At 36.8% G+C, this 21911-nt stretch overlaps 1 protein-coding gene across 1 annotated transcript in view; it reads left to right on the forward strand.

Annotated features, from left to right (window-relative positions):
• Window positions 1–21208, forward strand: part of CCDC57 (coiled-coil domain containing 57) — a 58150-nt gene extending 36942 nt beyond the window's left edge. Inside the window, exons 13-17 of the mRNA XM_015817517.2 lie at window positions 209–282; window positions 3512–3740; window positions 4257–4393; window positions 7377–7596; window positions 21003–21208. Coding sequence (XP_015673003.1) covers window positions 209–282; window positions 3512–3740; window positions 4257–4393; window positions 7377–7596; window positions 21003–21202 — 860 coding nt within the window. The 3' untranslated portion in view covers window positions 21203–21208. The remainder of the gene's footprint in view (window positions 1–208; window positions 283–3511; window positions 3741–4256; window positions 4394–7376; window positions 7597–21002) is intronic.
• Window positions 21209–21911: the final 703 nt, after the last annotated feature.

Below are 21911 nucleotides of genomic sequence, written 5' to 3' on the forward strand. Positions count from 1 at the left end.
GACTAAAGTACTGTTTGATTGTTTCAATAAGTACATTGAATTGCCACTGGATTTAGCAACAAAGACTTTTTTCTTCTTCACAATTATACGTTTGTGTTTCATCAACCTCATTAATAATTAGTTAATAGTATGTTAACTAGAAAGGATGTGAGGTATCCTTAGAGTTCTTCAGTTGACATCTGCTTTGTTTTGCTCTTTATTTTTTCAGGTCCATTGCACCTTAGTAAAGTTGCTGCTGAAAAGTTTCTGAAAACAAATGAAACTGAACATTCAAGAGCAAGGGTATGAAAATGAGAAACCAAAGTTATAATTGTTAATGAATGTTTAATATAGGGATTCATTCAGAACAAAAGTGGTGCGTTTGTTTGCTTTCACTGTAAAACGCTTCATGTATTCTGACCTCATCTATAAAAAGTACCAGTTTATGAGAAACGATCCATGCCCTTTCCTACTACTTCCACTAGGAGGCATTGTAATTCTAGATATCTTTACTGCATCTGGGTTAATGATAGATATATTCTAATAATCTATTTGAGTTAACTGAACTGAACTCTGTTACTGAATATGGAAAGCAAATTAAATTGTACTACGTTTGCAGCTGTACAAGCTGGAATTTATCTTGTTCTGCTGTGTTGTAATCCTTAATGTTTTTTCCCCACACATCAAATATCTTCAGTAAATACCTTTTCACTTTGGCTGGTGTTAATTAAATGTATAATATTTTGTCAAACTTAATTTTTTCAGCTTAATTCTGCCTGCCAACTCCAAGAATTTAAATTTGTTTTAAAATTGCCAAAGACATTTTGCAGATAAAAAGCTGTTCCAGGGATGCTTTTCTGCTTACCTACATTATTTAACAAGTAGAATATCTAAGAAGATCTTTGGGCTACATTAAAACTTAGCTATGAGGGTCACAGGTCATGTGATTATTTTGATTTTTTTTTTCATCCCTTTTCATAAAAACGTGTTTTGTTTTAGCAAAATTGTGTATTGAAGGTAATGGGGAGTAAGCACTGAAGCTGTAATACAGGCTGCATCAATAATAGCTATTATGTTAATAGCAGGACAAAACAGACTCACATTCATGGGGCCATTCTTTTTTGAGAGGAATTCATAAATGACTGCATCTTTAGCCATGGCTTTATTTTCTAGGGCATAATTCATTTTTCATGGCACAGAGCTAAGGAATATAATAGCAGATGACTACAAAATGAGCAAACAGTATGGCCAGGAAGCTGTGAAGGCAAACAAAATTCTGAGATGCATCACTAGAGCGGTCACCAGCAGGAAAAAGGAGGTTTAGGGCTTCAACCAGATCTATTTGGAATATGTGTGTTGTATATGTCCAATTCTGGAGATCTCACTTAAAAAAGATGACTGATAAGATTGAGTGAGTTCAAAGATGGGCAACAAAAATGGTGCAAGGTCTGAGGGACAAAACATATCAGGAAAGATTGGAAGAACTGAATATGTACAGCCTGGAGAACAGAAGGGAAAGGGGGGGGAACATGATTGAAACCTTTAAATATATTAAGGGTGTAAATATGGTTCTATAAGGCAGCATTTTCGATATTAAGCAAAAATCAAGAACACGGGCATAACCTCAAACTGACAGAAGTTCAGAAGTAATGTTAGAAAGTATTACTTCACAGAAAGAGTAGTGGAAGCTTAGAACCAACTGCCAGCGTAGGGAGTGTGTCAGTCATCAGTAACTGAGTTTAAACATGCTTAACATGTTTGAGATAAACACATGTCCATTATCCAACAAAAATTAAAAATTAAATAAAAATAATAATTAAAAATAATAGATATATTAAAAAGCAAACAAACTCAAAGGAAAGATTTGATGGACCACTAGGTTTTTTTCTGCCATCAGTTTTCTGTGTTTCTGTTTAAAATAATAGAAGAACTAACAGGGTTAAGAATGCATTTCTGGGTTTATTTAGTAGCAATGATAGTACTGAATAAGTTAAATGTCTTCACTATCATTGCATCAGTTCATTGCTTCAGTGCTAACTTCCTATTATTACAGGTTCCAAGTTAAACTAAAGAAGAAGAAAGCCAGTCAATTTCCATGAAGGCTTTTGATTGTGTCAGCTGTGTCAATTTCCATGAAGGCTTTTGATTGTGTCAGCTGTGGAATGAGCTTAGAAAAATGGGAATTCCAAAATATTTCATTGTCCTTACAAGAAACTTAAACTTAACAGCTCAGGAACTCACAGTACAGGCAGAATATAGTGAAACTGACTCCAGGTTGCCAAAGGAGTGTAACATGGCTTTATATCCCCCTCCCCTTATTTTTTCCCCCAATCTGTATGCTAAGTTTTCTAATAGCTGGGAAACTCATGTGCTTGCAGTGGCAAGAAATACTTTTTACTGGTAGAAGCTGGTAGGTCAGCTATATCTTATTTATATCTTGGATAAAATGCTTGCCTCCAATAATGTAATATTCCTTTTATTGTTAGGCAAGCTGCTTTTGGAAAGTTTTTACTCTTAAAATGGTCTAAGACAGTGATGGCGAATCTTTTAGAGACTGAGTGCCCAAACTGCAACCCAAAACCCACTTATGCATCGTCGGGTGCCGGGTGGGTGTGGCCCATTGGGTGGGCGTGGCTGCAGTGGTAACAGCAGACTGGGTGGGACTAAAAAGTTTAATTAATCAATTCCAACTTTGCAAGATCTTATTTTTTCCCACGAGAAGTTGAAATTAACCGATTGATTGAACCTTTTTTTTTTGTACACGCCGGTGGAGGCCTGAAGCGAAAAGGTTTTATAAAACCCAGCTGAAGGCCTAGGACTGGGGCGACAGCGCGCGTGCCCATAGAGAGGGCTCTGAGTGCCGCCTCTGGCACTCGTGCCATAGGTTTGCCACCACTGGTCTAAGATAATTAAATTAATCTTATCATAGTGAACACTTTATTCCTTTCATTAAATATATATATATCTTGCCCTTTTTTTTTAGTAATACTGCTCTGGGATGGGCTTCCTAGTGTCGTGACTACTTTATGAATGTGCCTATTTATAGTTGTCTTACTATCTGTTGGACTCCTTTCCCCACATTATTACATTTTAAATAATAATGATTTTAAATTTGAGAAGTTGGAATTTTTCAAAGCAATATCCCAGCCTCTGGCATTTTTTAAAAAATTCCAAGTATTGCTTTGAGCCCGAAAGGGGTTTTGTAAGCTTTCTTGGAAAATAATAATAGTGGGCTGCTAGGCTCCAGTGCTTTGTTTAGAAGCATGCCCATCTGCTGCCAATAAAGACAAAACTAAGCAGAATTTTTAGAAGGCATCTGGAACAGACAGGGTCCAGTCCAGGTGGCAAATAATCTTCCAGTTAAATGGTGCTTTGTTATTGGTGATTTGTAATCCAAGTCCTTCTTAGCAACTGTTTTTTCAAAAGCACCCAGAAAACTTCCAGCAGGTTCTCAAAATATGAAATATGTTACCGGCCCCAAAAGATAAGGGATTCCTATTCTGGAAGAATCTTTATCTCATTTTGCTTCTAGAATCCACTGGTAAAATGGCTCCAAGAGGATTCTGTTCATCCCAAGCAACAGTTACTTAGTATGGGTGCAGGTGATGGACCTCATCAGCATTTTAGAAATCATGGAAAAGTGATTCAAGACAGATTGAAAGAAGCTGCAAAAAAGATCTGCTGTCTGAGCAAAGAGAAACAGCAGCTACTAGAGATGGTAAACAGACTAAGAACAGAACTTGGGGGAGCTTCAAAGGAAGGTAAGCTCGTTGGAGAGAAGAATCTCAATTCTTACATAAGAAATTCAATCTCTTGAGATTGAGAAAAACTAATAGAGTGAAGTACTGCATGTAGGCTTGTTGCCAAGGTTAAGAGGTCCTAGTCAGAGCTTGAGAAGGAAATGCTGCTGAATAAGAGCACAATTGCTCTCAACGTTGAACATGGTTGTATGAAACATGAACAGACTCAGTATTTGTTTCTTATTCTTGGCTATGAAGACCTTGATTACTGCTCTAAAAGGTCAAGGTGACAACTACTTGTTACATAATAGCAAAAAGCTCTTTTATATACTTCTCATGTATATAAGAGGATTCTTGAAATAAAAACTTTTTTGTTTTGTTTCCTGGAGATGAAGAACAATGAAAAATGACATTATTGTATAACTAACCTGACGTCAAAATTGTAAGAGAATTTAATTTTAAAGCTTAAGTACTGGGACTCATCTTTCCATTTCTGTATAGCATAAAAGGTTCATTCTTTATTTTGCTTTTCTCTAGGATTGCAGGATTGCAATGATTCAAAAAACCCTCAGAATGACACATCCCCCGGTGCCCTTTATCCCAAAGAACGTGTACAAGAAGCAAAGCAGCATTTTTTAGCTTTAGAACATTTGCAATGCCAACTTACAAAACAGGTAATATGCTCTCTTCTAGACAGTATGTCAGAACCTCCTCCTACTGTTTTGTACTGAGGACAAGAAGGTTGCTGTCGGAATGCCACAGCCTTTCTTGTGATCACAGTGATATTATATGCAAACTGTGCAAAAGTCAGGCTCTGAAGAGTATTGTGAAGTACCTCTGATTTTGCTATGTCCAATTTATAGCAATTATCCCTATTCCATCCCTATTTCATGGACAACACAGTTGAGGTACAATTCACCACTTCTTTGGCAATTGCATCAATGTGTCATTTTGTGCTTTCCATAAAGATTGATGGCATACTCCTGATAGAAGAGATTTGGGTACATTTAATCTAGATTATTGTTAATTTTAGAGTAAAATTTGGCCATATTTTTTATCTACATCTGTACCAAAGAAAGTTGGAAACCATCCTTTTTCTTTTGTTCTTTCCTTTTTTTCATACTTTTACCTTGCATTTTGTCTCATTTTTCTCTTTTCTGTTTTTTTGTTTTTAATTCATTGTAATGTTATCATAATTTGAATTCAGTCTGCTGATCCATTTTTCATTCCTGTACAACTGATAGCAAGTAATTTCCTAACTTCATGTGATATTTTTCCCACAACTGTAATTTAATATCAATTACAGATAGTCCTCTATTTACAACAGTTCATTTAGCGACCATTCAAAGTTACAACGGCACTGAAAAAAGTAGCATGACCATTTTTCACAGTTACGACTTTTCCAGCATCCCCATGATCATGTGAACAAAATTCAGATGCTTGGCAACTGGTTCATATTTACGATCGTTGCTGTGTCCTAGAGTCATATGATCCCCTTTTGCGACCTGACAAGCAAAATCAATGGGGAAGCCAGATTCACTTAACAACCGGGTTACTAACTTATCAACTGCAGCAATTCACTTAACCACTGAGGCAAGAAAGGTCATAAAATGGGGCAAAATTCACTTAACAAATGTCTCACTTAACAACATAAATTTGGGGCTCAATTGTGGCCATATGTTGAGGACTATCTGTATATGGGAAGTGCAAAGTGAGTCCTCACTAGATCTGGACTCTGTACACACAAATCCTACCCAGTACAAAATGAGCCAATTTGGAAAGGTATTTAATTATCTAGGCCAGTAGTGGCGAACCTATGGCATGCGTGCCAGAGGCAGCACTTGGAGCCCTCTCTGTGGGCACACGCACTGTCGCCCCAGCCCCGCCTCCTCCCACGGCTCCCTCCTCACCAGCAGCCCTCCAGAGGAGAGTCGCCCCCGGGCACGGCCCACGCAATGCTGCGCAGCCAAGGACATGGTAGCCGGGCAGCGGGGGCAAGACTCCACCCTTGCACCCCATCGCGCGCAGATAATGCTGCAGGGTACGGGTGGAGGGCGTGGTCACCATGGCGCTGCTGGGTTACCTGGGTGATCTGTGGTGGGCCATGGAGGTGATGGGTGGTCCAGTGGGCACGGTGGAGCAGGGATGGGTGGGGGTGGGGTTTTTTGGGCACTCGGTCTCTAAAAGGTTCGCCATCACTGATCTAGGCAGAACAAAGATAGCAAACTAGCCCTTTCCCTAATTCAGTTTTTTCTACAGAGGTCTCTTCTGTAGTTCAGAAGCACAGCACATTTGATGTTGACGTGTACCAAAGAGAGAAAAGCACTTTTTAAACTTATAATGTTTCCTCAAGAAATACATTTTGATGGAGAGAGGTGAGATAGGGAAGATTTTATTCAGGGATTAACAGATCTGTCTCAAATCAGAGTTCGATTCTTGTGATTTATTATCTACATTGCAGCCTTTGAGACAAGGGACAGATATATGTACACATTCATTGTCATTAAATTATACCTCATTGCCAACCAGACTCATTCTCATCTTTAGAAGCTCCATATGTGGGTGCTCTTTTATTTTTCTTCTTTTTCTTTTTCTTTTCTTTTCTTTTTTTGCAAACAGTCAATTTATCTTTTTAGTTCATCCTCACTTCCATTCTAACTCACTAACTCCAGATTTCCAAATTCACTTGATTATCCACGGATTAGTTGGTTTATCAGATTTTTCCCTTTTTTCTTTTGAGGTTTCAAAGTTTTCATGACTTATGTGTTACTTGCAAACCTTAATTTTGTTTGAAGAAAAAAATAACATTACAGCTGTCATGTTTGTTTATTCCTCTGCAAAAGCATTCATTTTTCCATAACCTCTGTGTGTGTTTCTTGGTGTAGTGCTATATATATATATATGTGTGTGTAATAGAATAAGGAGAAACTGAAACTAAGGCTCATACGAAGATGGTTCACTCAAATTGCATTGCCAAATTATTGCTGAGAACTTTGAGAATAATGTAAAAGGGGTTTGGGCAAGAAGCTTCTGCAGTGAAAAGACCATATAACTTTCACATAACAGCACTGATTTCTACAAAATATGTTCTGTTCCATCTCCTTAAATTTTTACTTAAAAAATTATTCTATTTTTTATTTTTTAAAAAAAACATTTTTTTCTATCATGATGGTTAGCATGTCTCTGGTTTTCCTGATTGATACTCCACAATCAAAACCAAATTAGGAATTTCCCTTGAAGCAACATTATTTTAAAACTGAATATCTAGCCATGAACCAGAACACATAGTTCTTGATTAGCCCAAATATTTATCATTTACTTACATAAATGTGTGCTATAAATTATCATCCACAGCTACGCCTCACAGAGATTAGAAAGCTTATTTGACCCTCCAATCATCTACCTGAACACATTTTATTCTCTTACTGTATCTCTACTCATCCATCTCTGTCAACTTCTACAGTCCGAAATCTTCAACTCTATCTCCTGGATGCCTTCAGTATAAAAATAATTTAACCTATGTTTGGACATAAATTGTAATCACACAACTGCCTGTATGGAAAGCAAAATGGGCCATTTAAACCTACCACTGTTTTTTGTGCTATTTTTTATCCATTTCCACATGACATTGACCTCAGATATTGGTCATTTCCACAGGTTGAATCAGACTCATTTACAAGAAATTGCAGTGCAGATCCCTCAATATCTAAAGCCCCTGTGCCACAGCAGCCTCAACAGCTCAGCAGAGAAAGCCCATGCCTATCCCAGAAAAGTCTGTTATCATCTAGTGCGCCTAGTTCCTTAGAGGAAATTTGGCAAATGTTAGAGATGGGATCAAGTCCTTCAGTTCTCAGCCCCAAAAACAACATTGATCAAGGTACGTATAATATATAAAGATATGGTTATTTAATTTCAGTAATAGAATTCAAATATAGCACAATGGCTTATTGAACCCTAAATTTCTCTATTTTACTTATGGCAGACTCTACTGGTATTTTCTTCATTTCCTTTGCATTTTCACCACCTTTGAATTCAGTGTTTCACTGAGTGTGAAACTGACACATTTATGTGCTCACTTAATTATTGGCTACAGACAGATCAGTATCTTTAGTATCTACAAATCAAATTATATTCTGTGCAACTTTCTGGAAGGCAGCATACGTGTCTCTAATGGTTTTCCCCTGTGCATTCTTTGGACATTCCATAATGTCCAAGTGTAAGGAAGTGCTGGTTGTACTCTTGGGTGCACTTTTGCTATGATTTAGATCAAGGGTCTTCAAACTTGGCCCTTTTATGATTTGTGGACTTCAATTCCCAGAATTCTTCAGCCAGCATGCCTGGCTGAGGAATTCTGGGAGTTGAAGTCCACAAGTCATAAAAGGGCCAAGTTTGAAGACCCCTGATTTAGATGTATTGAGTTGTCCTACACATAAACTGATTACATCCCACCTCCTTTCCACTGCATAAACATCCAAGTCTGGTGTTCCCAAGTGATAAGAACATGTGACAAAATGTAATTTGAAGCTAAAAATCTGGAAATTACTCTTTTCACTATTCAGAAGTAGATACTCCATATTGAGGCTGAATATAAATAGCATTTTTACTTAGCATCTGCCCTTTTAACTAATTTTACTTATATTTCAGTAAGTAAAATTATTTTAATATTATTTTAGTTTTAATAAAATATGCATAGGTGGAAATACAATATTGTTTTTTGTACTTATGACACAAGTTTTGCTTGGTAGAAATTAAAAAACTTCAGTCAATGCATTCTAAGATTTCTTGTAAGATTCAGTTTTATAAGATTCAATAACAAATTATTTGTTTACTTATTGGATTAGATTTTCTTAAGGAATTCAAGGTGGTATGCATAATGCTTCATCCTCCCACGTTCCCCTCAAAACAACCCTGTGAGATTTGCACATAAAGTGATTTATAGTGTATACTATAAATTGCACCCCAATTCTACTAAATGAAATTCTCAGAGCCCATTAACAGCTGAAAGGATTATGAGGGAAATGGAGGTCATCTAGTCCAACCCCCTGCTCTTGCAGGGGATCTATATATGATTTCTGAAAAATGGTTATCCAGTCTCTTCTTAAAAGACTCCAGCGATAGGGCATCCACAACTTCCGAAGGCAATTTGTTCCACTGGTTCTCCCTTAGTTCTAGATTGCTTCTCTCCTTGGTTAGTTTCTATCTATTGTTTCTTGTCCAGCCCACAGGTACTTTGGGCAGCCCTTCAAGTATTGGAAGACTGCTATCATGTCACCCCAGTCCTTCTTTTCACTAGATTAGATTTACCTAGTTCCTGAAGTCATTTTTCATGTTTTAGCTTCCAGGCCCCTAATCATTTGTGTTGCTCTTCTCTGAACACTTTCCAAAGTCTCAACATCTTTTTTGTATTGGAGTGACCAAAACTGGATGCAGTATTTTAAGTGTGGTCCTACCAAGTCTTTGTAGAGTGGTACTAGTATGATTTGATGGAATGGTGGTGGAATGATTTGACACTTTTTGCCTTTTTTTCCCCTTGGAAAATTGAGTTGGCAACCACAACCCCCCCCCCCCCAAATATATATACTATATGTGTAGAAAATATTGCTCAGGCTGTTTTAATTCTCTTTTATCCAGGTTTATTTTAATAGCTTGCTTTCTCTTTTTATCCCATTTAAAATCATTTTTTATTTCACCAGTTGACCAATGTTTTTTTTTTGCCCATACAAACCAGCTAAGCATTTCTCTCTCCAATATTAAACTTCACTCCTTCTCTTTCTCTCTTTCTTTTACTGATCACCCTGTGGTCATTTATGCTTATTATATGAATTTATCAAACATTTCTACAAATTGGACCATTTCTCTGCAAAAGATTTTCCATAATAGCTCCAAGACTATGATTCATTAGTTACTATTGCAAAAGTTTTTGGAAATAGAAAATATATCATGAAATTACAAATTAACACTGTGTTCCCATTTAACAATAGTTACATAATACTTACGTACGCTGTCAGCCGTGTGATAGCAAGGGGAAGGTAATATGGAACTCCAGGGATGATGCGTATAGATTCATCTATTGCATCAAAGGTTTTATGAACTGAGCATAGAAGAGATACCACAGGTCAAGAACCTATTGATAAAACAAAGACTGTTTGCACATGTAAATGTTACTGCAACTTTCCTAACGTTTCATGCTCTTAACTGGTGAAACTCAACTGGCAATTTTACAAAAATGCTAATTCCTAATTTTGGATACATCTATCTAAAATAAAACTGCTGGCTTTAATACTGCAAATGCCCACAATATCATGCTGTAGAACAGTGATGGCGAACCTTTTAGAGACCGAGTGCCCAAAAACTGGCCCCACCCCCCACTCCACCCCCTGCCCCGCCCCCACCCCACCTGCCCACAGGGCCACTCACCGCCTCCAGGGCCCATTGCAGATTGCCCAGGCAGCCCAGCAGCGCCATGGCAGCCACGCCCTCTGCCCACGCCCTGCAGCATCAACTGTGCGGATGGGGCATGAGGGCAGAGTCTTGTCTACGCTGCCTGGCTGCCATGTCTTTGGCTGCGCTGCTCCGTGTGGGCCACGCTCGGGGACGACTTTCCTCCAGGGGGGCTGCTGGTGAGGAGGGGGTCGTGGGGGAAGGTGAGGCTGGGGCAACGGCACGTGTGCCCACAGAGAGGGCTCCGAGTGCCGCCTCTGGCACGCGTGCCATAGGTTCGTCACTACTGCTGAAAAACAACGTTTTGAGCTAGCTATTTGATACCATCTACAGATGGATTTTGAGAAAATTTATGTTGAAGCTTGGTATTCATCTATCTCATAGATACCTACTAAGGAGAGCTTGGCATTAGGTAGTCTGCTTTGGGAATAATGTTTACCCTCTTATCTTGCTTTCAGATACTGCATAAAGGCAATGTAGGGTTTGCCAAAGTGAATGGAAGAGGCAGCCTAAAATGACATGTTCCATGTCATTAAATTTGTGACTCCAATTGGCTGGAGTTTCCAGGCAAGTTGCAATTGTGGAGTGGGGTTGTGGGGTGAAGCAGGAAGGAGTTCTCCAGTCTTCCAGAGGAAGCTCCTTCCCTGTCTCACGCTTGTAGCTTGTTAACCAGGCTATTTCTGAATATTTTTGAAAAACATTTAATGCTTTTTCAAGATAGTACTAAAGCTGTATTCAAAAATATTCCATTTGAAAGCTCACAAATTCAGAACATTGTAAGGAACATTGGAGAATTCTCTCCCATCTTACCCAATATCTTTCTACTGAATTTATGACCTGTCACTCAGTCTTACAAAGATGAGGAAGAGCAAGGATGAAGTGGGAGAGAACTGTCAAGAAAAGCTGCAGAACAATTGCTATGCTGACAGCAAGTGGCTATGGCAGTAACAGGTGGAGGCGACCCATGGGATAAACAAACTAGAGGGGGGGGGGGAGAAAAACGAAGTCATGCTAACTGTAGGGAAGTAGAATGGTTAAAGTTGGAAGTAAAAGACCTGGAATAGGGAGGCAATTTGGCCTTGGTATACAAAAAAGATACTGTATGTGGAATCACAATTCCTACTAGAAATAAACATAGAAAAATCTAAAGAGACTAGAGAGGAGCCCTCTAAAATGCTAAAAGAAAAGTGTTTCATGTATAGGAAATGGAAGTATAAGTGTGCAACAGAAGAATATAGACACTGAAGAAAAATTAAAGCTCAAAATGAGTTGCAGTTTGCAAGAGATATCAAAAACAACAACAAAAGGATTAATTTACACTAGAAACAAATGGGAAAGCAAATAAAACATAACTCCAATTGTGAGAAGGAGATAGATTCAAGTTAGACATTTGTTCTTTATGTACCTAATTGTGTACATAATGTGCCCTAGAATATTTGTACCATCATTCCTATAGATTAAACTAGATGCTTTCCAGACTGACTTGCCTTACTTGTTAGAATATAGATTTATATTAATACTTAAGATAGCTACTTAGTTGAGAAACATAATTAAACAGATAACATCAATATAAAGACCAAATGAAAAAAATAATAATTGAGGTACTATAAGTGTGCTAGGGTTTTATTTTTAGAGTTCCAAGCCTTGGGGAATGATAGATACATTTAAAAAGGTGCAAAAGGATTGAACAATAAGGGACAGTCATAATTGCAATACATGTTTTGCTGCAATATTTAAACTTGGATGATGAAAACTGATCCACTTTTATAATTGTTCATTATTATTGGCTCAGTTTTATTGGGTCATATGTAATCTTCTCTGTGGGTCAAAATTTCAACACTTTTTTCCCTATCATGTGGGTAAAGGACCAGACAATGAGAGGCCTGGGTAGAATATTAACCAACAGAGATGCGTACTCTTTTTGGCCTCTATGCATGCATTTTTTTCTCTGTTATGTAAGATTCTCATCTCCCAAGAGAAGTACAAATATTAACTTGTGCTGATGTGATTTCTGTACTTAACAGTTCCTGCCAGCAAAATCAGCACAAATAAATATCAGAGAGAGTTATCTGGATTATAGGAACAGTAGTAACAGAATGGATTGTGTCAATTCATCATTTATATTCTGTGTTTCAGGGAAATGCAGTGTGATCAAAGTTAACTTTATTGTCAGGGATCATGTGTGAAAGGGCACAGTAGGAACTGGTGCTAAATGTCAGATGAGCTCTCAACACATATGGACCTGTGCATATGTGAATTTCAAAGTCAAATTTATTTAATTGTGATCATTTATCAGCAAGGTAAAAACACAGAAGCAAGGAAACAGCTGTATTAAAGTTAAAATTTAAAAAATGAAGATCAGAAACAACAGAATGAAATATATAAAACCATAATATAATTACAAAACATTAAGATATAATAGAAATAAACCAATGACATGAAATTAAATGAAAATATTATAAAATATAAAAGAACTATGCCATAGTGTCATCACTCCAGGATTAGGACATTTTATGTCTTGTGATGAAAATCACTGTTGATTCACATAGAACAATGCTATTGGTGATGGTAATATTGCAGTCAGTGATTAGGAAACAAAATGTCTCTCACTCTTAACAGATTTGGCTTTTTGTTAGGAGGCAGCAAAAGCATGTCTGCACATAAATTGCTGTAGAAAAAGTGGTGGAAAAATACATGAAACACGATTTCCACAAGGGCGTCATCTATTGTTTTTCCCGTTTTGTACTGCTGAGAATAAGGCAAAGTTTCTATTATGCCAGGCAAAGAAACTTGAACGGTTTACAGATATAAATCAAATTTGAACCTACCACTGAGAGTTAGCTGTAGCACAAAATCCATTTGCTACGCAATATCAAAGATTCTTTCACAGATTTCAGCTTTAAAATTTTTCTTGGCTTAAGGACAATAAAGAATAGATAGACAGGCCACAATAACATAGAACAGCTGAGATTTTTACTTCCATCTTGATGAAAAGCCATCAAGGAGAATTAATGGGCCAGTGAGCTATTGGAAAATAGGTCTTTAAGCCAGTAAGAAATCAGCAATTGCAGATTCTCAGCTCCTATAGAACCATACCAGTTCGGTACAGATTAAAGTTTCCATGTGAAAGAGTGGTCATAAAAAAATAGATTGAACAATATCTGATGACTTTGAATCATTGTATACACATACGTGTGTACTATATAGTACTTGGGATACAAGTAGTTTTGACTTACAACCACAATTGAGTCCCACATTTCTGTTGCTAAGCAAGATAGCTGTTAAGTGAGCTTTGTTGCATTTTACGACCTTTCTTGCTACAGTTAAGTGAATTACTTGTTGTTAAGGAAATCTAACTTCCCTCATTGACTTTGCTTGCTGGAAGCCATCAAGGAAGATTATAAATGGTTGTCACACATGACCCTGGGAAAGTGCAACTGTCATAAATACATGCCAGTTGCCAAGTACCCAAATTTTGATCACATGACCATGGGGATATTATAGCCGTCATAGGAGGGGAAACTGGTCATAAGTCACTTTTTTAGTACCATTGTAAATTCAGTCATTAAACAAATGGTTGTAAGTCGAGGAATAAGTGTATAGACTGAACTCTAGATACATACACTCGTAGCTTTTGACATTCAAATATCCATTGACAAACACATCCAGATATGTATCTTACATTCAGCTTTCCTTAATGCTTTGCCTTTCCTCCATGATAGGTTAGAACCCCAAATCAAATGAAATCAAGCCGGAAAATAGCAATATAAAGCCAACGTGAATATAGAGCAAGTAAATATAGCAAAGAATAAAGATAAATATATAATAATGCAAGACTGTGTAAAAGGAAGACCAAAGGGGCAGTGGTCCAGGGACTCTGTTGAGCCATCCTCATATGGGTATAGCTGCTGGCCTGCAAGGTGTCCATATAGTATCCAGAGAAGACTGCCGAGGGCAGGGCTAAAGTAAAGACCTACGAAATGTCACTCAAACTCTTATAAAAGAACCTCCCAAACTATAGGATTGGACATTAGGCTCAGATTAGTTTGAAGGTCAGTGTCATAGATCTGTTGCTGGAGAGCCCTTCTGGCATTTTGAAAGCCTAATGAGTGGATTTTGTCAATAGCCTTCTGGAGTCACATTAATGTAAAGCAGTCCTAAAGGACCAAATCAACGGGGAATTAATATAATTTTTATTGAGAATTTTACAAAATTCAAAGGCAAATACAGAAATATAAAAAGAAAAGAGAGAAAAAAGTACAAAAAACAATACAGTTAAAGAAAAAAAGAAATTATTTCCAATCTTCTTTACAGCAGTTACAAACTGCTTATCTATGTTCCCTCTTTCATATTAAAATAGTCTTTTTAGCCCGCTATTCAGCCTTTTTTCAGTCATGTCCAGAAATCATCATTTCACCTTTTTCCATTTTTAGCAAAAAGTCCATAAAAGTTTTCCAGTCTTTTATAAAAGTACTGTTTTATCCCTGATCAAAGAGGTCAGTTTTGCCATTTTTGCTAATTTTGCCATTTTCTCAATTTATTCCTCATACCAAATTTAACCAAAAATGGATGAGTAGGACCAAGCTCTAATATCTACAGAAATCAAACTCATCTCCAAATATAAGATGGCACTCTTAATACATTTTGGGATTACGAGAATGGCTCTAATAATGGCTTCTAGAGTATTGAACTTGATAAGAAAGCACATTTTAGTACCAAGAAGAAACTGAGGAACCACTTGAGTTTTTTCCTTTTCTTACACCTTTTGCTTTTTCTTTGATTTATTTTTCTTTTATCTTCCTTGCTTTATAATAGTAGTTCATGTTAACCTTTTTGCTTCTGGTTTAAAAGTTTAAAAGTTTTAATAAAAAATAATAAAAATCCTTAATCTTTTTCCTTTTCTTGCACTTTTGCTTTTTTCCTTTATGCACTTTTTTCTTCCCTTCTTTCTATTTGTGTTACCTTTTTCCCTTCTTTCTATTTGTGTTACCTTTTATAAATTTTTAATAAAATATATATATTAAAAGAAACCTGAGGAACAGTAAGAAAACAATACTGGCCACAGAGAAACTCTGATAATGGATGTGAAACTACACTGAGATCTGCACTCCAGGATAAAAAAGGTGTGGGAGAACATTTCAAGGTACTTAGCATACAGGTAGTCTTCAACTTATGATGACAATGGAGCCCTAAATTTCTGTTGCTAAGCAAAACAGTCGTTAAGTGAATTTTGCCCAATTTTACCACTTTTCTTGATACAGTTGTTAAGTGAGTCACTGAAGTTGTTAAGTTAGTAACACGATTGTTAAGTGAATCTGGCTTCCCCATTGACTTGGCTTGTCAGAAGGTTGCAAAAGGTGATCACAAGACCCTGGGACACTACAGCTGTCATAAATATATGCCAGTTGCCAAAATGTCTGAATTTTGATCATATTACAATGCCACGATCATAAATGTGAAAAACTGTCATAAGTCATTTTTTTTCAGTGTCGTTATTACCTCAAATGGTCACTAGAAGAATGGTTGTAAGTCGAGGACCACCTGTAAATAACCGTTTAAAGGGAGTCCCATTAATTTCCTATTTATGACCATTCATTCAGCAATTGTTCAAATTTACCATAGTGCTGAACACGTGTTACTTAGAACCAGTCCTCGTAGTTGCGGCCATTGCAGCGTCCCCATTGTCACGTGATTGCAATCTGGGTGGTTTGTGACTGGCTCACAGTTACAACATTGCAGTAGTCAAAGGATCGCTATTTGTGACCATCACTGCTGGCTTTTGAGAAGAAAAGTCAGTGGGGAAGCCGGCAGGAGGTTACAATTGGTGATCACATGACATCACGGTAAATGACGTGGGATTTGCTTTAAGAAGGTAATAGGAAGGGCCAGAACTGCCACTGCTAAGCCATGTGGTCAGATGATGTCGAGCTTTACAACTATGTTGCTTAGCAACTTCAGTTTGATTTCAGTTGTCGTCGTTAATTGAGGATATCTATAATCTTTCTTCTACATAGAAAAGGGGCAGTGCCTTTCTTATTCCTGTCTGAGAAAATGACATGATGACTACAATGTCATAAAAGTGCCAGAATCACTCATTCTACTATGAGGGGAGGGTGGTGAGCAAGGACCATAAGTGCCTGAATGATTTGATTTATATAGAAGTTAAAAAGTAAGAGGGCTAATATGTAACATTCCTCTGTAAGTTGGAACAGCTTCAGAAAGATGGACGTGTAAGGCAGCTGGGTGACTTTGGGCCACTTTCTCAACCCAACCCACTTCATAGGGGTTGTTATTGTGGAGAAAGTAGAAGGCGAGAGTATTAAATACATCCACAACCTTAAATTATAATTTAAAAAAGAAGGGTTAGAGAGACTGGATAAGTAGAAGCAGCCTTTTACAAATGGTGTATCACCTTAATCTTTCCACAGTTTCTCCATCTCTTGGAATAAATTCAAAAGCTGACTTTTGCAACTAAGGTTGCAAAACAGGGAACCTTGGGCAGCGGTGGGTGGTGGGTGGGAGAGAAGCAGAGTATGGTGAAGGACAAGACCATAGTCCAGAGCTGAACATAGCCCTCTAAAACCAGCCTGCTCCTCAGGAATAACTTCAAACACAATCCAGTCATTTGCATAAAGAAACCTGGCATATGGTTTACTTATCGCATTGAGTAAACTGATAGGCTTGTAATTTATTGGGTCTGGTCTATGTAGTTTTATAGAATGGAAGAATAGCTTGGTTCCAATCATATGAAACTAGCCTGAAATATTAATAATGAGTAAATGAAGTAGCCAAAATTCTTATTCGCCTTACTAGTTCTGTGAGAATGAAGTCTCCTCCTGTTTCTTTTCCAGGTTTTAGCTGAGTAATGAAGCATTTAACCCCAGCCATAGATACAACTGGCCAGTTAAGGAGATCACTGCAATGACTCCCTTTTGAAGCTATTTTGAAAATAGATTTCCCAATCTTCTTCCTTACGGTAGACTTGGGTGAAGATCACGGTTTTCACACTCCTCTAAACAACAACAGAGTGGGGGCCTTCTGGATTTTGGGAAGAAACTCAGTCCAAAAGTCAGGGATTACTATAGAGAAGGTGTGCTTCCATAGTGCCAACAGGTGGTATTGTTTAATCAAAGGAACCCAGAGTAAATAAGTCTGTAGGATTAAATCAGCTGGCCAGATATTGTGGAAGACAGTTTCTCAATCAGGCCTTTTTTAAAAAAGTTTTTGCTATGAGTAATTGAAAAGCATTTGGTAAGGTGTTGAGTGCACCGAGAAGGGCCTTTTTAGCCTCAATACACTCTATATCATACCAAGGATTGGACCTCATGAAAATAAGAGTCAGTTTAGTGTAATGGTTTAAGGTACAGAACAAGAAACCTGGGGACTGTAAATTCTTGTCTTGCCTTAAACACAAAGCCAGTTGGATGACTTTGGGCTAGTCCAGGGGTAGGCAACCTTGGCTCTTTTATGACTTGTGGACTGGCTGGCTCAGGAATTCTGGGAGTTGAAGTCCACGAGTCATAAAAGAGCCAAGGTTGCCTACCCCTGGGCTAGTCACTCTCTCTCTCAACCCTAGGAAGAAGGTGAGAACAAGGCACTTCTGAAAAACATTGCCAAGAAAATCAAGAGACAAGACCCACTCACAAACACAAAATAAATAAAATAGTAAAATAGTAAAACTGAGCTGGTGGTAGTAAATCAAATACCAGTCATTCCGATTGTTTATTAGAGGTCAGTGACTTTCAACCCCATTTGGATAGGCAGTTCCCTTTTTTCTTTTTTATACTTTATACTTATTTTGTAATAATGTTTATATAAATTATAGCTTTATGATAACATTAAATGAATCCATTACTTGGAAGGTTCTGAGGGGGATTGCTGCTATCTTTTCTCAAATAGATGTGCACATACACTGGTCACCTATGCCAAGGCAAGCCTACAAGAGAAAAACTAGAGAAATATTTAGAATTCCAAGATAAATTTTGTAGGTCCATAAGCATTCTTAATCTGCTGTAGGTTTTACTAAGACTCTCCTTGATTAGAAAGAAGCTTCTCATCATAGAAATGTTATCTGTATAAAGCATGTTTTTACTAAATGTGTTCCATACTATGCAAACATGAAGATTTCTGATGGAGAGAAACATCATAGGAATATAGTATTGACGGGTTAAGAGGCTTCTCTGTCATGGCCCCTGTATGATGGAATATTCTCTCCTGAGAATAGTGCAGAGAAGAGCAACAAACATGATCAGGGGACTGGAGGCTAAATCATATAAAGAACAGTTGATGGAATTGGGTATGTCTAGTTTAATGAAGAGAAGGACGAGGGGTGACATGATAGCAGTGTTCCAGTATCTCAGGGGTTACCTTTAAAGGATACCGGATTTGCTCAAATCCTCATTTTCTTAATCACTTTTGGAAACAATCAATTTACATTTAAAGAGAGATATTTGGACCAGCAAGATAATATAACAAATGTATTGGATATTTTGGAATACTTTGCGCAACATAATGAAAAACAAGCTTCATTGATTTTCCTTGATGCAGAGAAAACCTTTGAAATTATAAGCCTTCCTGTTTAAAGAAAGATACAGATTTTTGAGAGAATTATATTAAGTAAGATTAATGTACACTTCACAAAAAGCATGAATAATTGTCAGTGATCTAACAAAACTTTGTTAGATACAAAAAGAGATAAGACAGGGATACCGGTTGTCTCCATTCCTATTTATTTTAGTTCTTAAAATATTGAATAGAGGTATAAGAAGAGGAGAGAATTGTGGGAATAAAGATTAAAAAATACAAGTTAAGGGCATTTAACTAAGAAAAAGTAAGAAAAAAGGAAAAATCAAAATGAAAACTAAAAGTGCAAGAAAGATAAAAAGGAAAATAGAAAAGGAAAAAAATATAAAGAAGTGGCTTTTAATCTTTACAGAAGTTATAACTGCAATTGTAAATTAATCTCTTTCACTTAGGTTACATGTCTCTCTTCTTTCTATAACCTGTCCTGTCTAATTATCAAAACTATAAATCATAAGTTCATTTTTTCTGCTTTCAGTAAGGAGTTTGTAAAGGGTTCATAAAGGGTTTCCAATCAATAATAAATGTAAATATTCTTTTCTCTAGTCTTTTTAATATTAATTATTGAAGATAAAAATATACATTAAAAATTAATACAAATTACAACAGATAAAAAATCATAAATAAGAGAAAAAACATTTTTCTCTATTTCTTTCTTTGCACTTTTTTCACATTATTTTAAAACTTTGTATTTTTTGCTTTTCTTGAAACTTTTTTTAAATAAGAAACTGGCTTCATTCCAAGTATTATCCTTCTGGAAGAAGAGCTTTTACAGAGGTCCTTTTAAATGTAATTTATTGAGGGAGAATCATATATTTGCTGATATTGCTCTAAGTTATTGTTTTCAACATATGTTATTTTTGTATGCCTATCTTTAGATATTTTATATTTATACACTTTCTAACCCTCTTTGTATGCTAATGGGAGTTGTTTGATTATGGCCATTTAGTGATCTACCTTACTTGAAACATCTCTTTGTTGAATAATAAAATGGTTCCTTCTGCAAAGAAATGACACTTGGGTCCTAGAGATATGCAAGATGCAATTAATGGGTGATGTTATCATTTTTACTACTGAATTTTAGTAACATATATATTACCATACTAGCTGTACCCAGCAATGCGTTGCTGTGGCTCAGTCTGGTAAAAGCGTCTGTTGCTTTTATGTCCAACAGATGGTGCTGTTTTTCAAAAGAAGCATGTTTTACCTGTCACAGGTGTGACATCTATATAATATAGGTATATAAAAACACGCACATATTCGAATGCAACGTTGTGTCAAAATTTCAAAGCAATCGGTGAAGAACTTTCGGAGATTTAAGATTTTGAACAAACGAACATTTACATTTTTATTTATATAGATGAACGAAATCTGTTCTCCACTTTAATTGTTGGAGGTCTCAGGTTAGAACATTTTAACGTTTGAAGTGAATAATGCCTTTTTAATGTGTTATTTTTAGGGCAATACATATTGATGACCATCTTAAAAACATTTTTCAAGCAGATTCTAGGAAGAAATTATGTTGATATGTTGATGGTGCCTAGCAGAAGCATCACATAGTTTCTGGCTCTTTTTTCAGTAATACTTTTGGGCTAAAAAGATCCTGAACAAGATGCCTTTGCTTGATATCTTCCCATCCCTCTTTCTTTTACCAAGTTAAAGATGTTTATTTGCTTCTTCCTCTACTTAAAAGAAAAAATAATTTTGGAACCACCCATCTCCCCCGTGGGAAAATTCTTGATAACCTTTGCTTGGAAGCAGTTTATCCAATAATTCCTATCAACAATTTTGGAAAATTGAAGGAGTCATTTTTGTTCCCTTTCTCTAGACGTGCTTAGACTGTTGCCCCTGTTTGCTCCCTAATGCACTCAGTTGACTTAGTAGTAATGGCAGCAGCTGTGGCATTTGTTAATGGATGGATGAATGGATGGAAGGATAGGTAGGTAGGTAGGTAGGTAGGTAGATAGATAGATAGATAGATAGATAGATAGATAGATAGATAGATAGATAGATAGATAGATAGATAGATAGATAGATAGATAGATAGATAATGCATTGTCTCTCTAAAATTTGTGGCCATACAACAGTGCTAATTTGGCTTAATCTAAAGCGAATCTTAACAATGTCACCACCTGTCTTCAAAACTGACAATGACAAATGGGGGTTAAAAGATGCTCTTTTCTCAGGTCAGTTTAGGTCTCTATTATTGTATTGGCATTGTGTGAAAATGCTATTAATTTCCTTTGCCTTTTCTGATTTTAGAAAAATGCCACATTATCAATGAGCCCAAAAGACTTGAAGAGTCTCCAAGAAAAGCACAAGTAGATCCACTGGCTGTCAAGGGGATGAAGTTTGATGTTCAATCTAGGCTAAAACCAAGGAAATCATCGTACATTCAATCCAAGAAACCCCAAAAATCTCAACGAATAACTAAAATCCGTAATTACAATATAAAGGACTGAGATTTCACTGAATTGTCAAATTTTCTTTGTAAAGTATGCTGAGATTCTTTGTTTTTATTAAGGTATAAATCGTTTAAATATTAGTTTGTCAGCTGCATTTATATCGCTAATCTCATATTATTGCATATCAAAAGTGAATTCACATATTTTCAGCCATCTGCACTCGGTACTCTCCTTATCAGGAACCCTTTCCGCTTAAAATTAATACATTCGCTGCTGCTACTACTACTACTCACAATTGCGATTGTTTGATGGGATTTTAATATTGTATTATTTTTCCACATAGGCTGGCATAGAACCCCTCTGTGAGGAAGATGGGTGGTTTAAAAATGTGATTGATAAATAGTTTTATTATTATAAAAATAATTGAAGACCCCTGAGAGAATCTTGGGGGACCTTTAGAGTGCCTAGGATCACACTTTAAGAAACACTGGCCAAGGGCATTAATAGAAGCACCAGTCATGCCAGCTGGAAACTCTGGAAAGGGCACTCAGAATCTGACAGCATCAGAGATATAATCACAGGTCCAATAGCCCTGCAAAAAATGCTAATTACTTAACAATTAAAATAATAAAAGCTATTAACTATAAACAAGATATGATTAACCATTCAAAGTGCCTATATGCTGTCCAGCTGAAGAATGCCATCACAGCAGGACAGTCTCATGCTGTTGGGATGATTTTCCAGTGTATTTGGAGGACACTAGGCT

Source organism: Protobothrops mucrosquamatus, unplaced genomic scaffold (genome assembly GCF_001527695.2).
Source record: "Protobothrops mucrosquamatus isolate PMUCROS unplaced genomic scaffold, P.Mucros_1.0 scaffold600, whole genome shotgun sequence".
NCBI lineage: Eukaryota > Metazoa > Chordata > Lepidosauria > Squamata > Viperidae > Protobothrops > Protobothrops mucrosquamatus.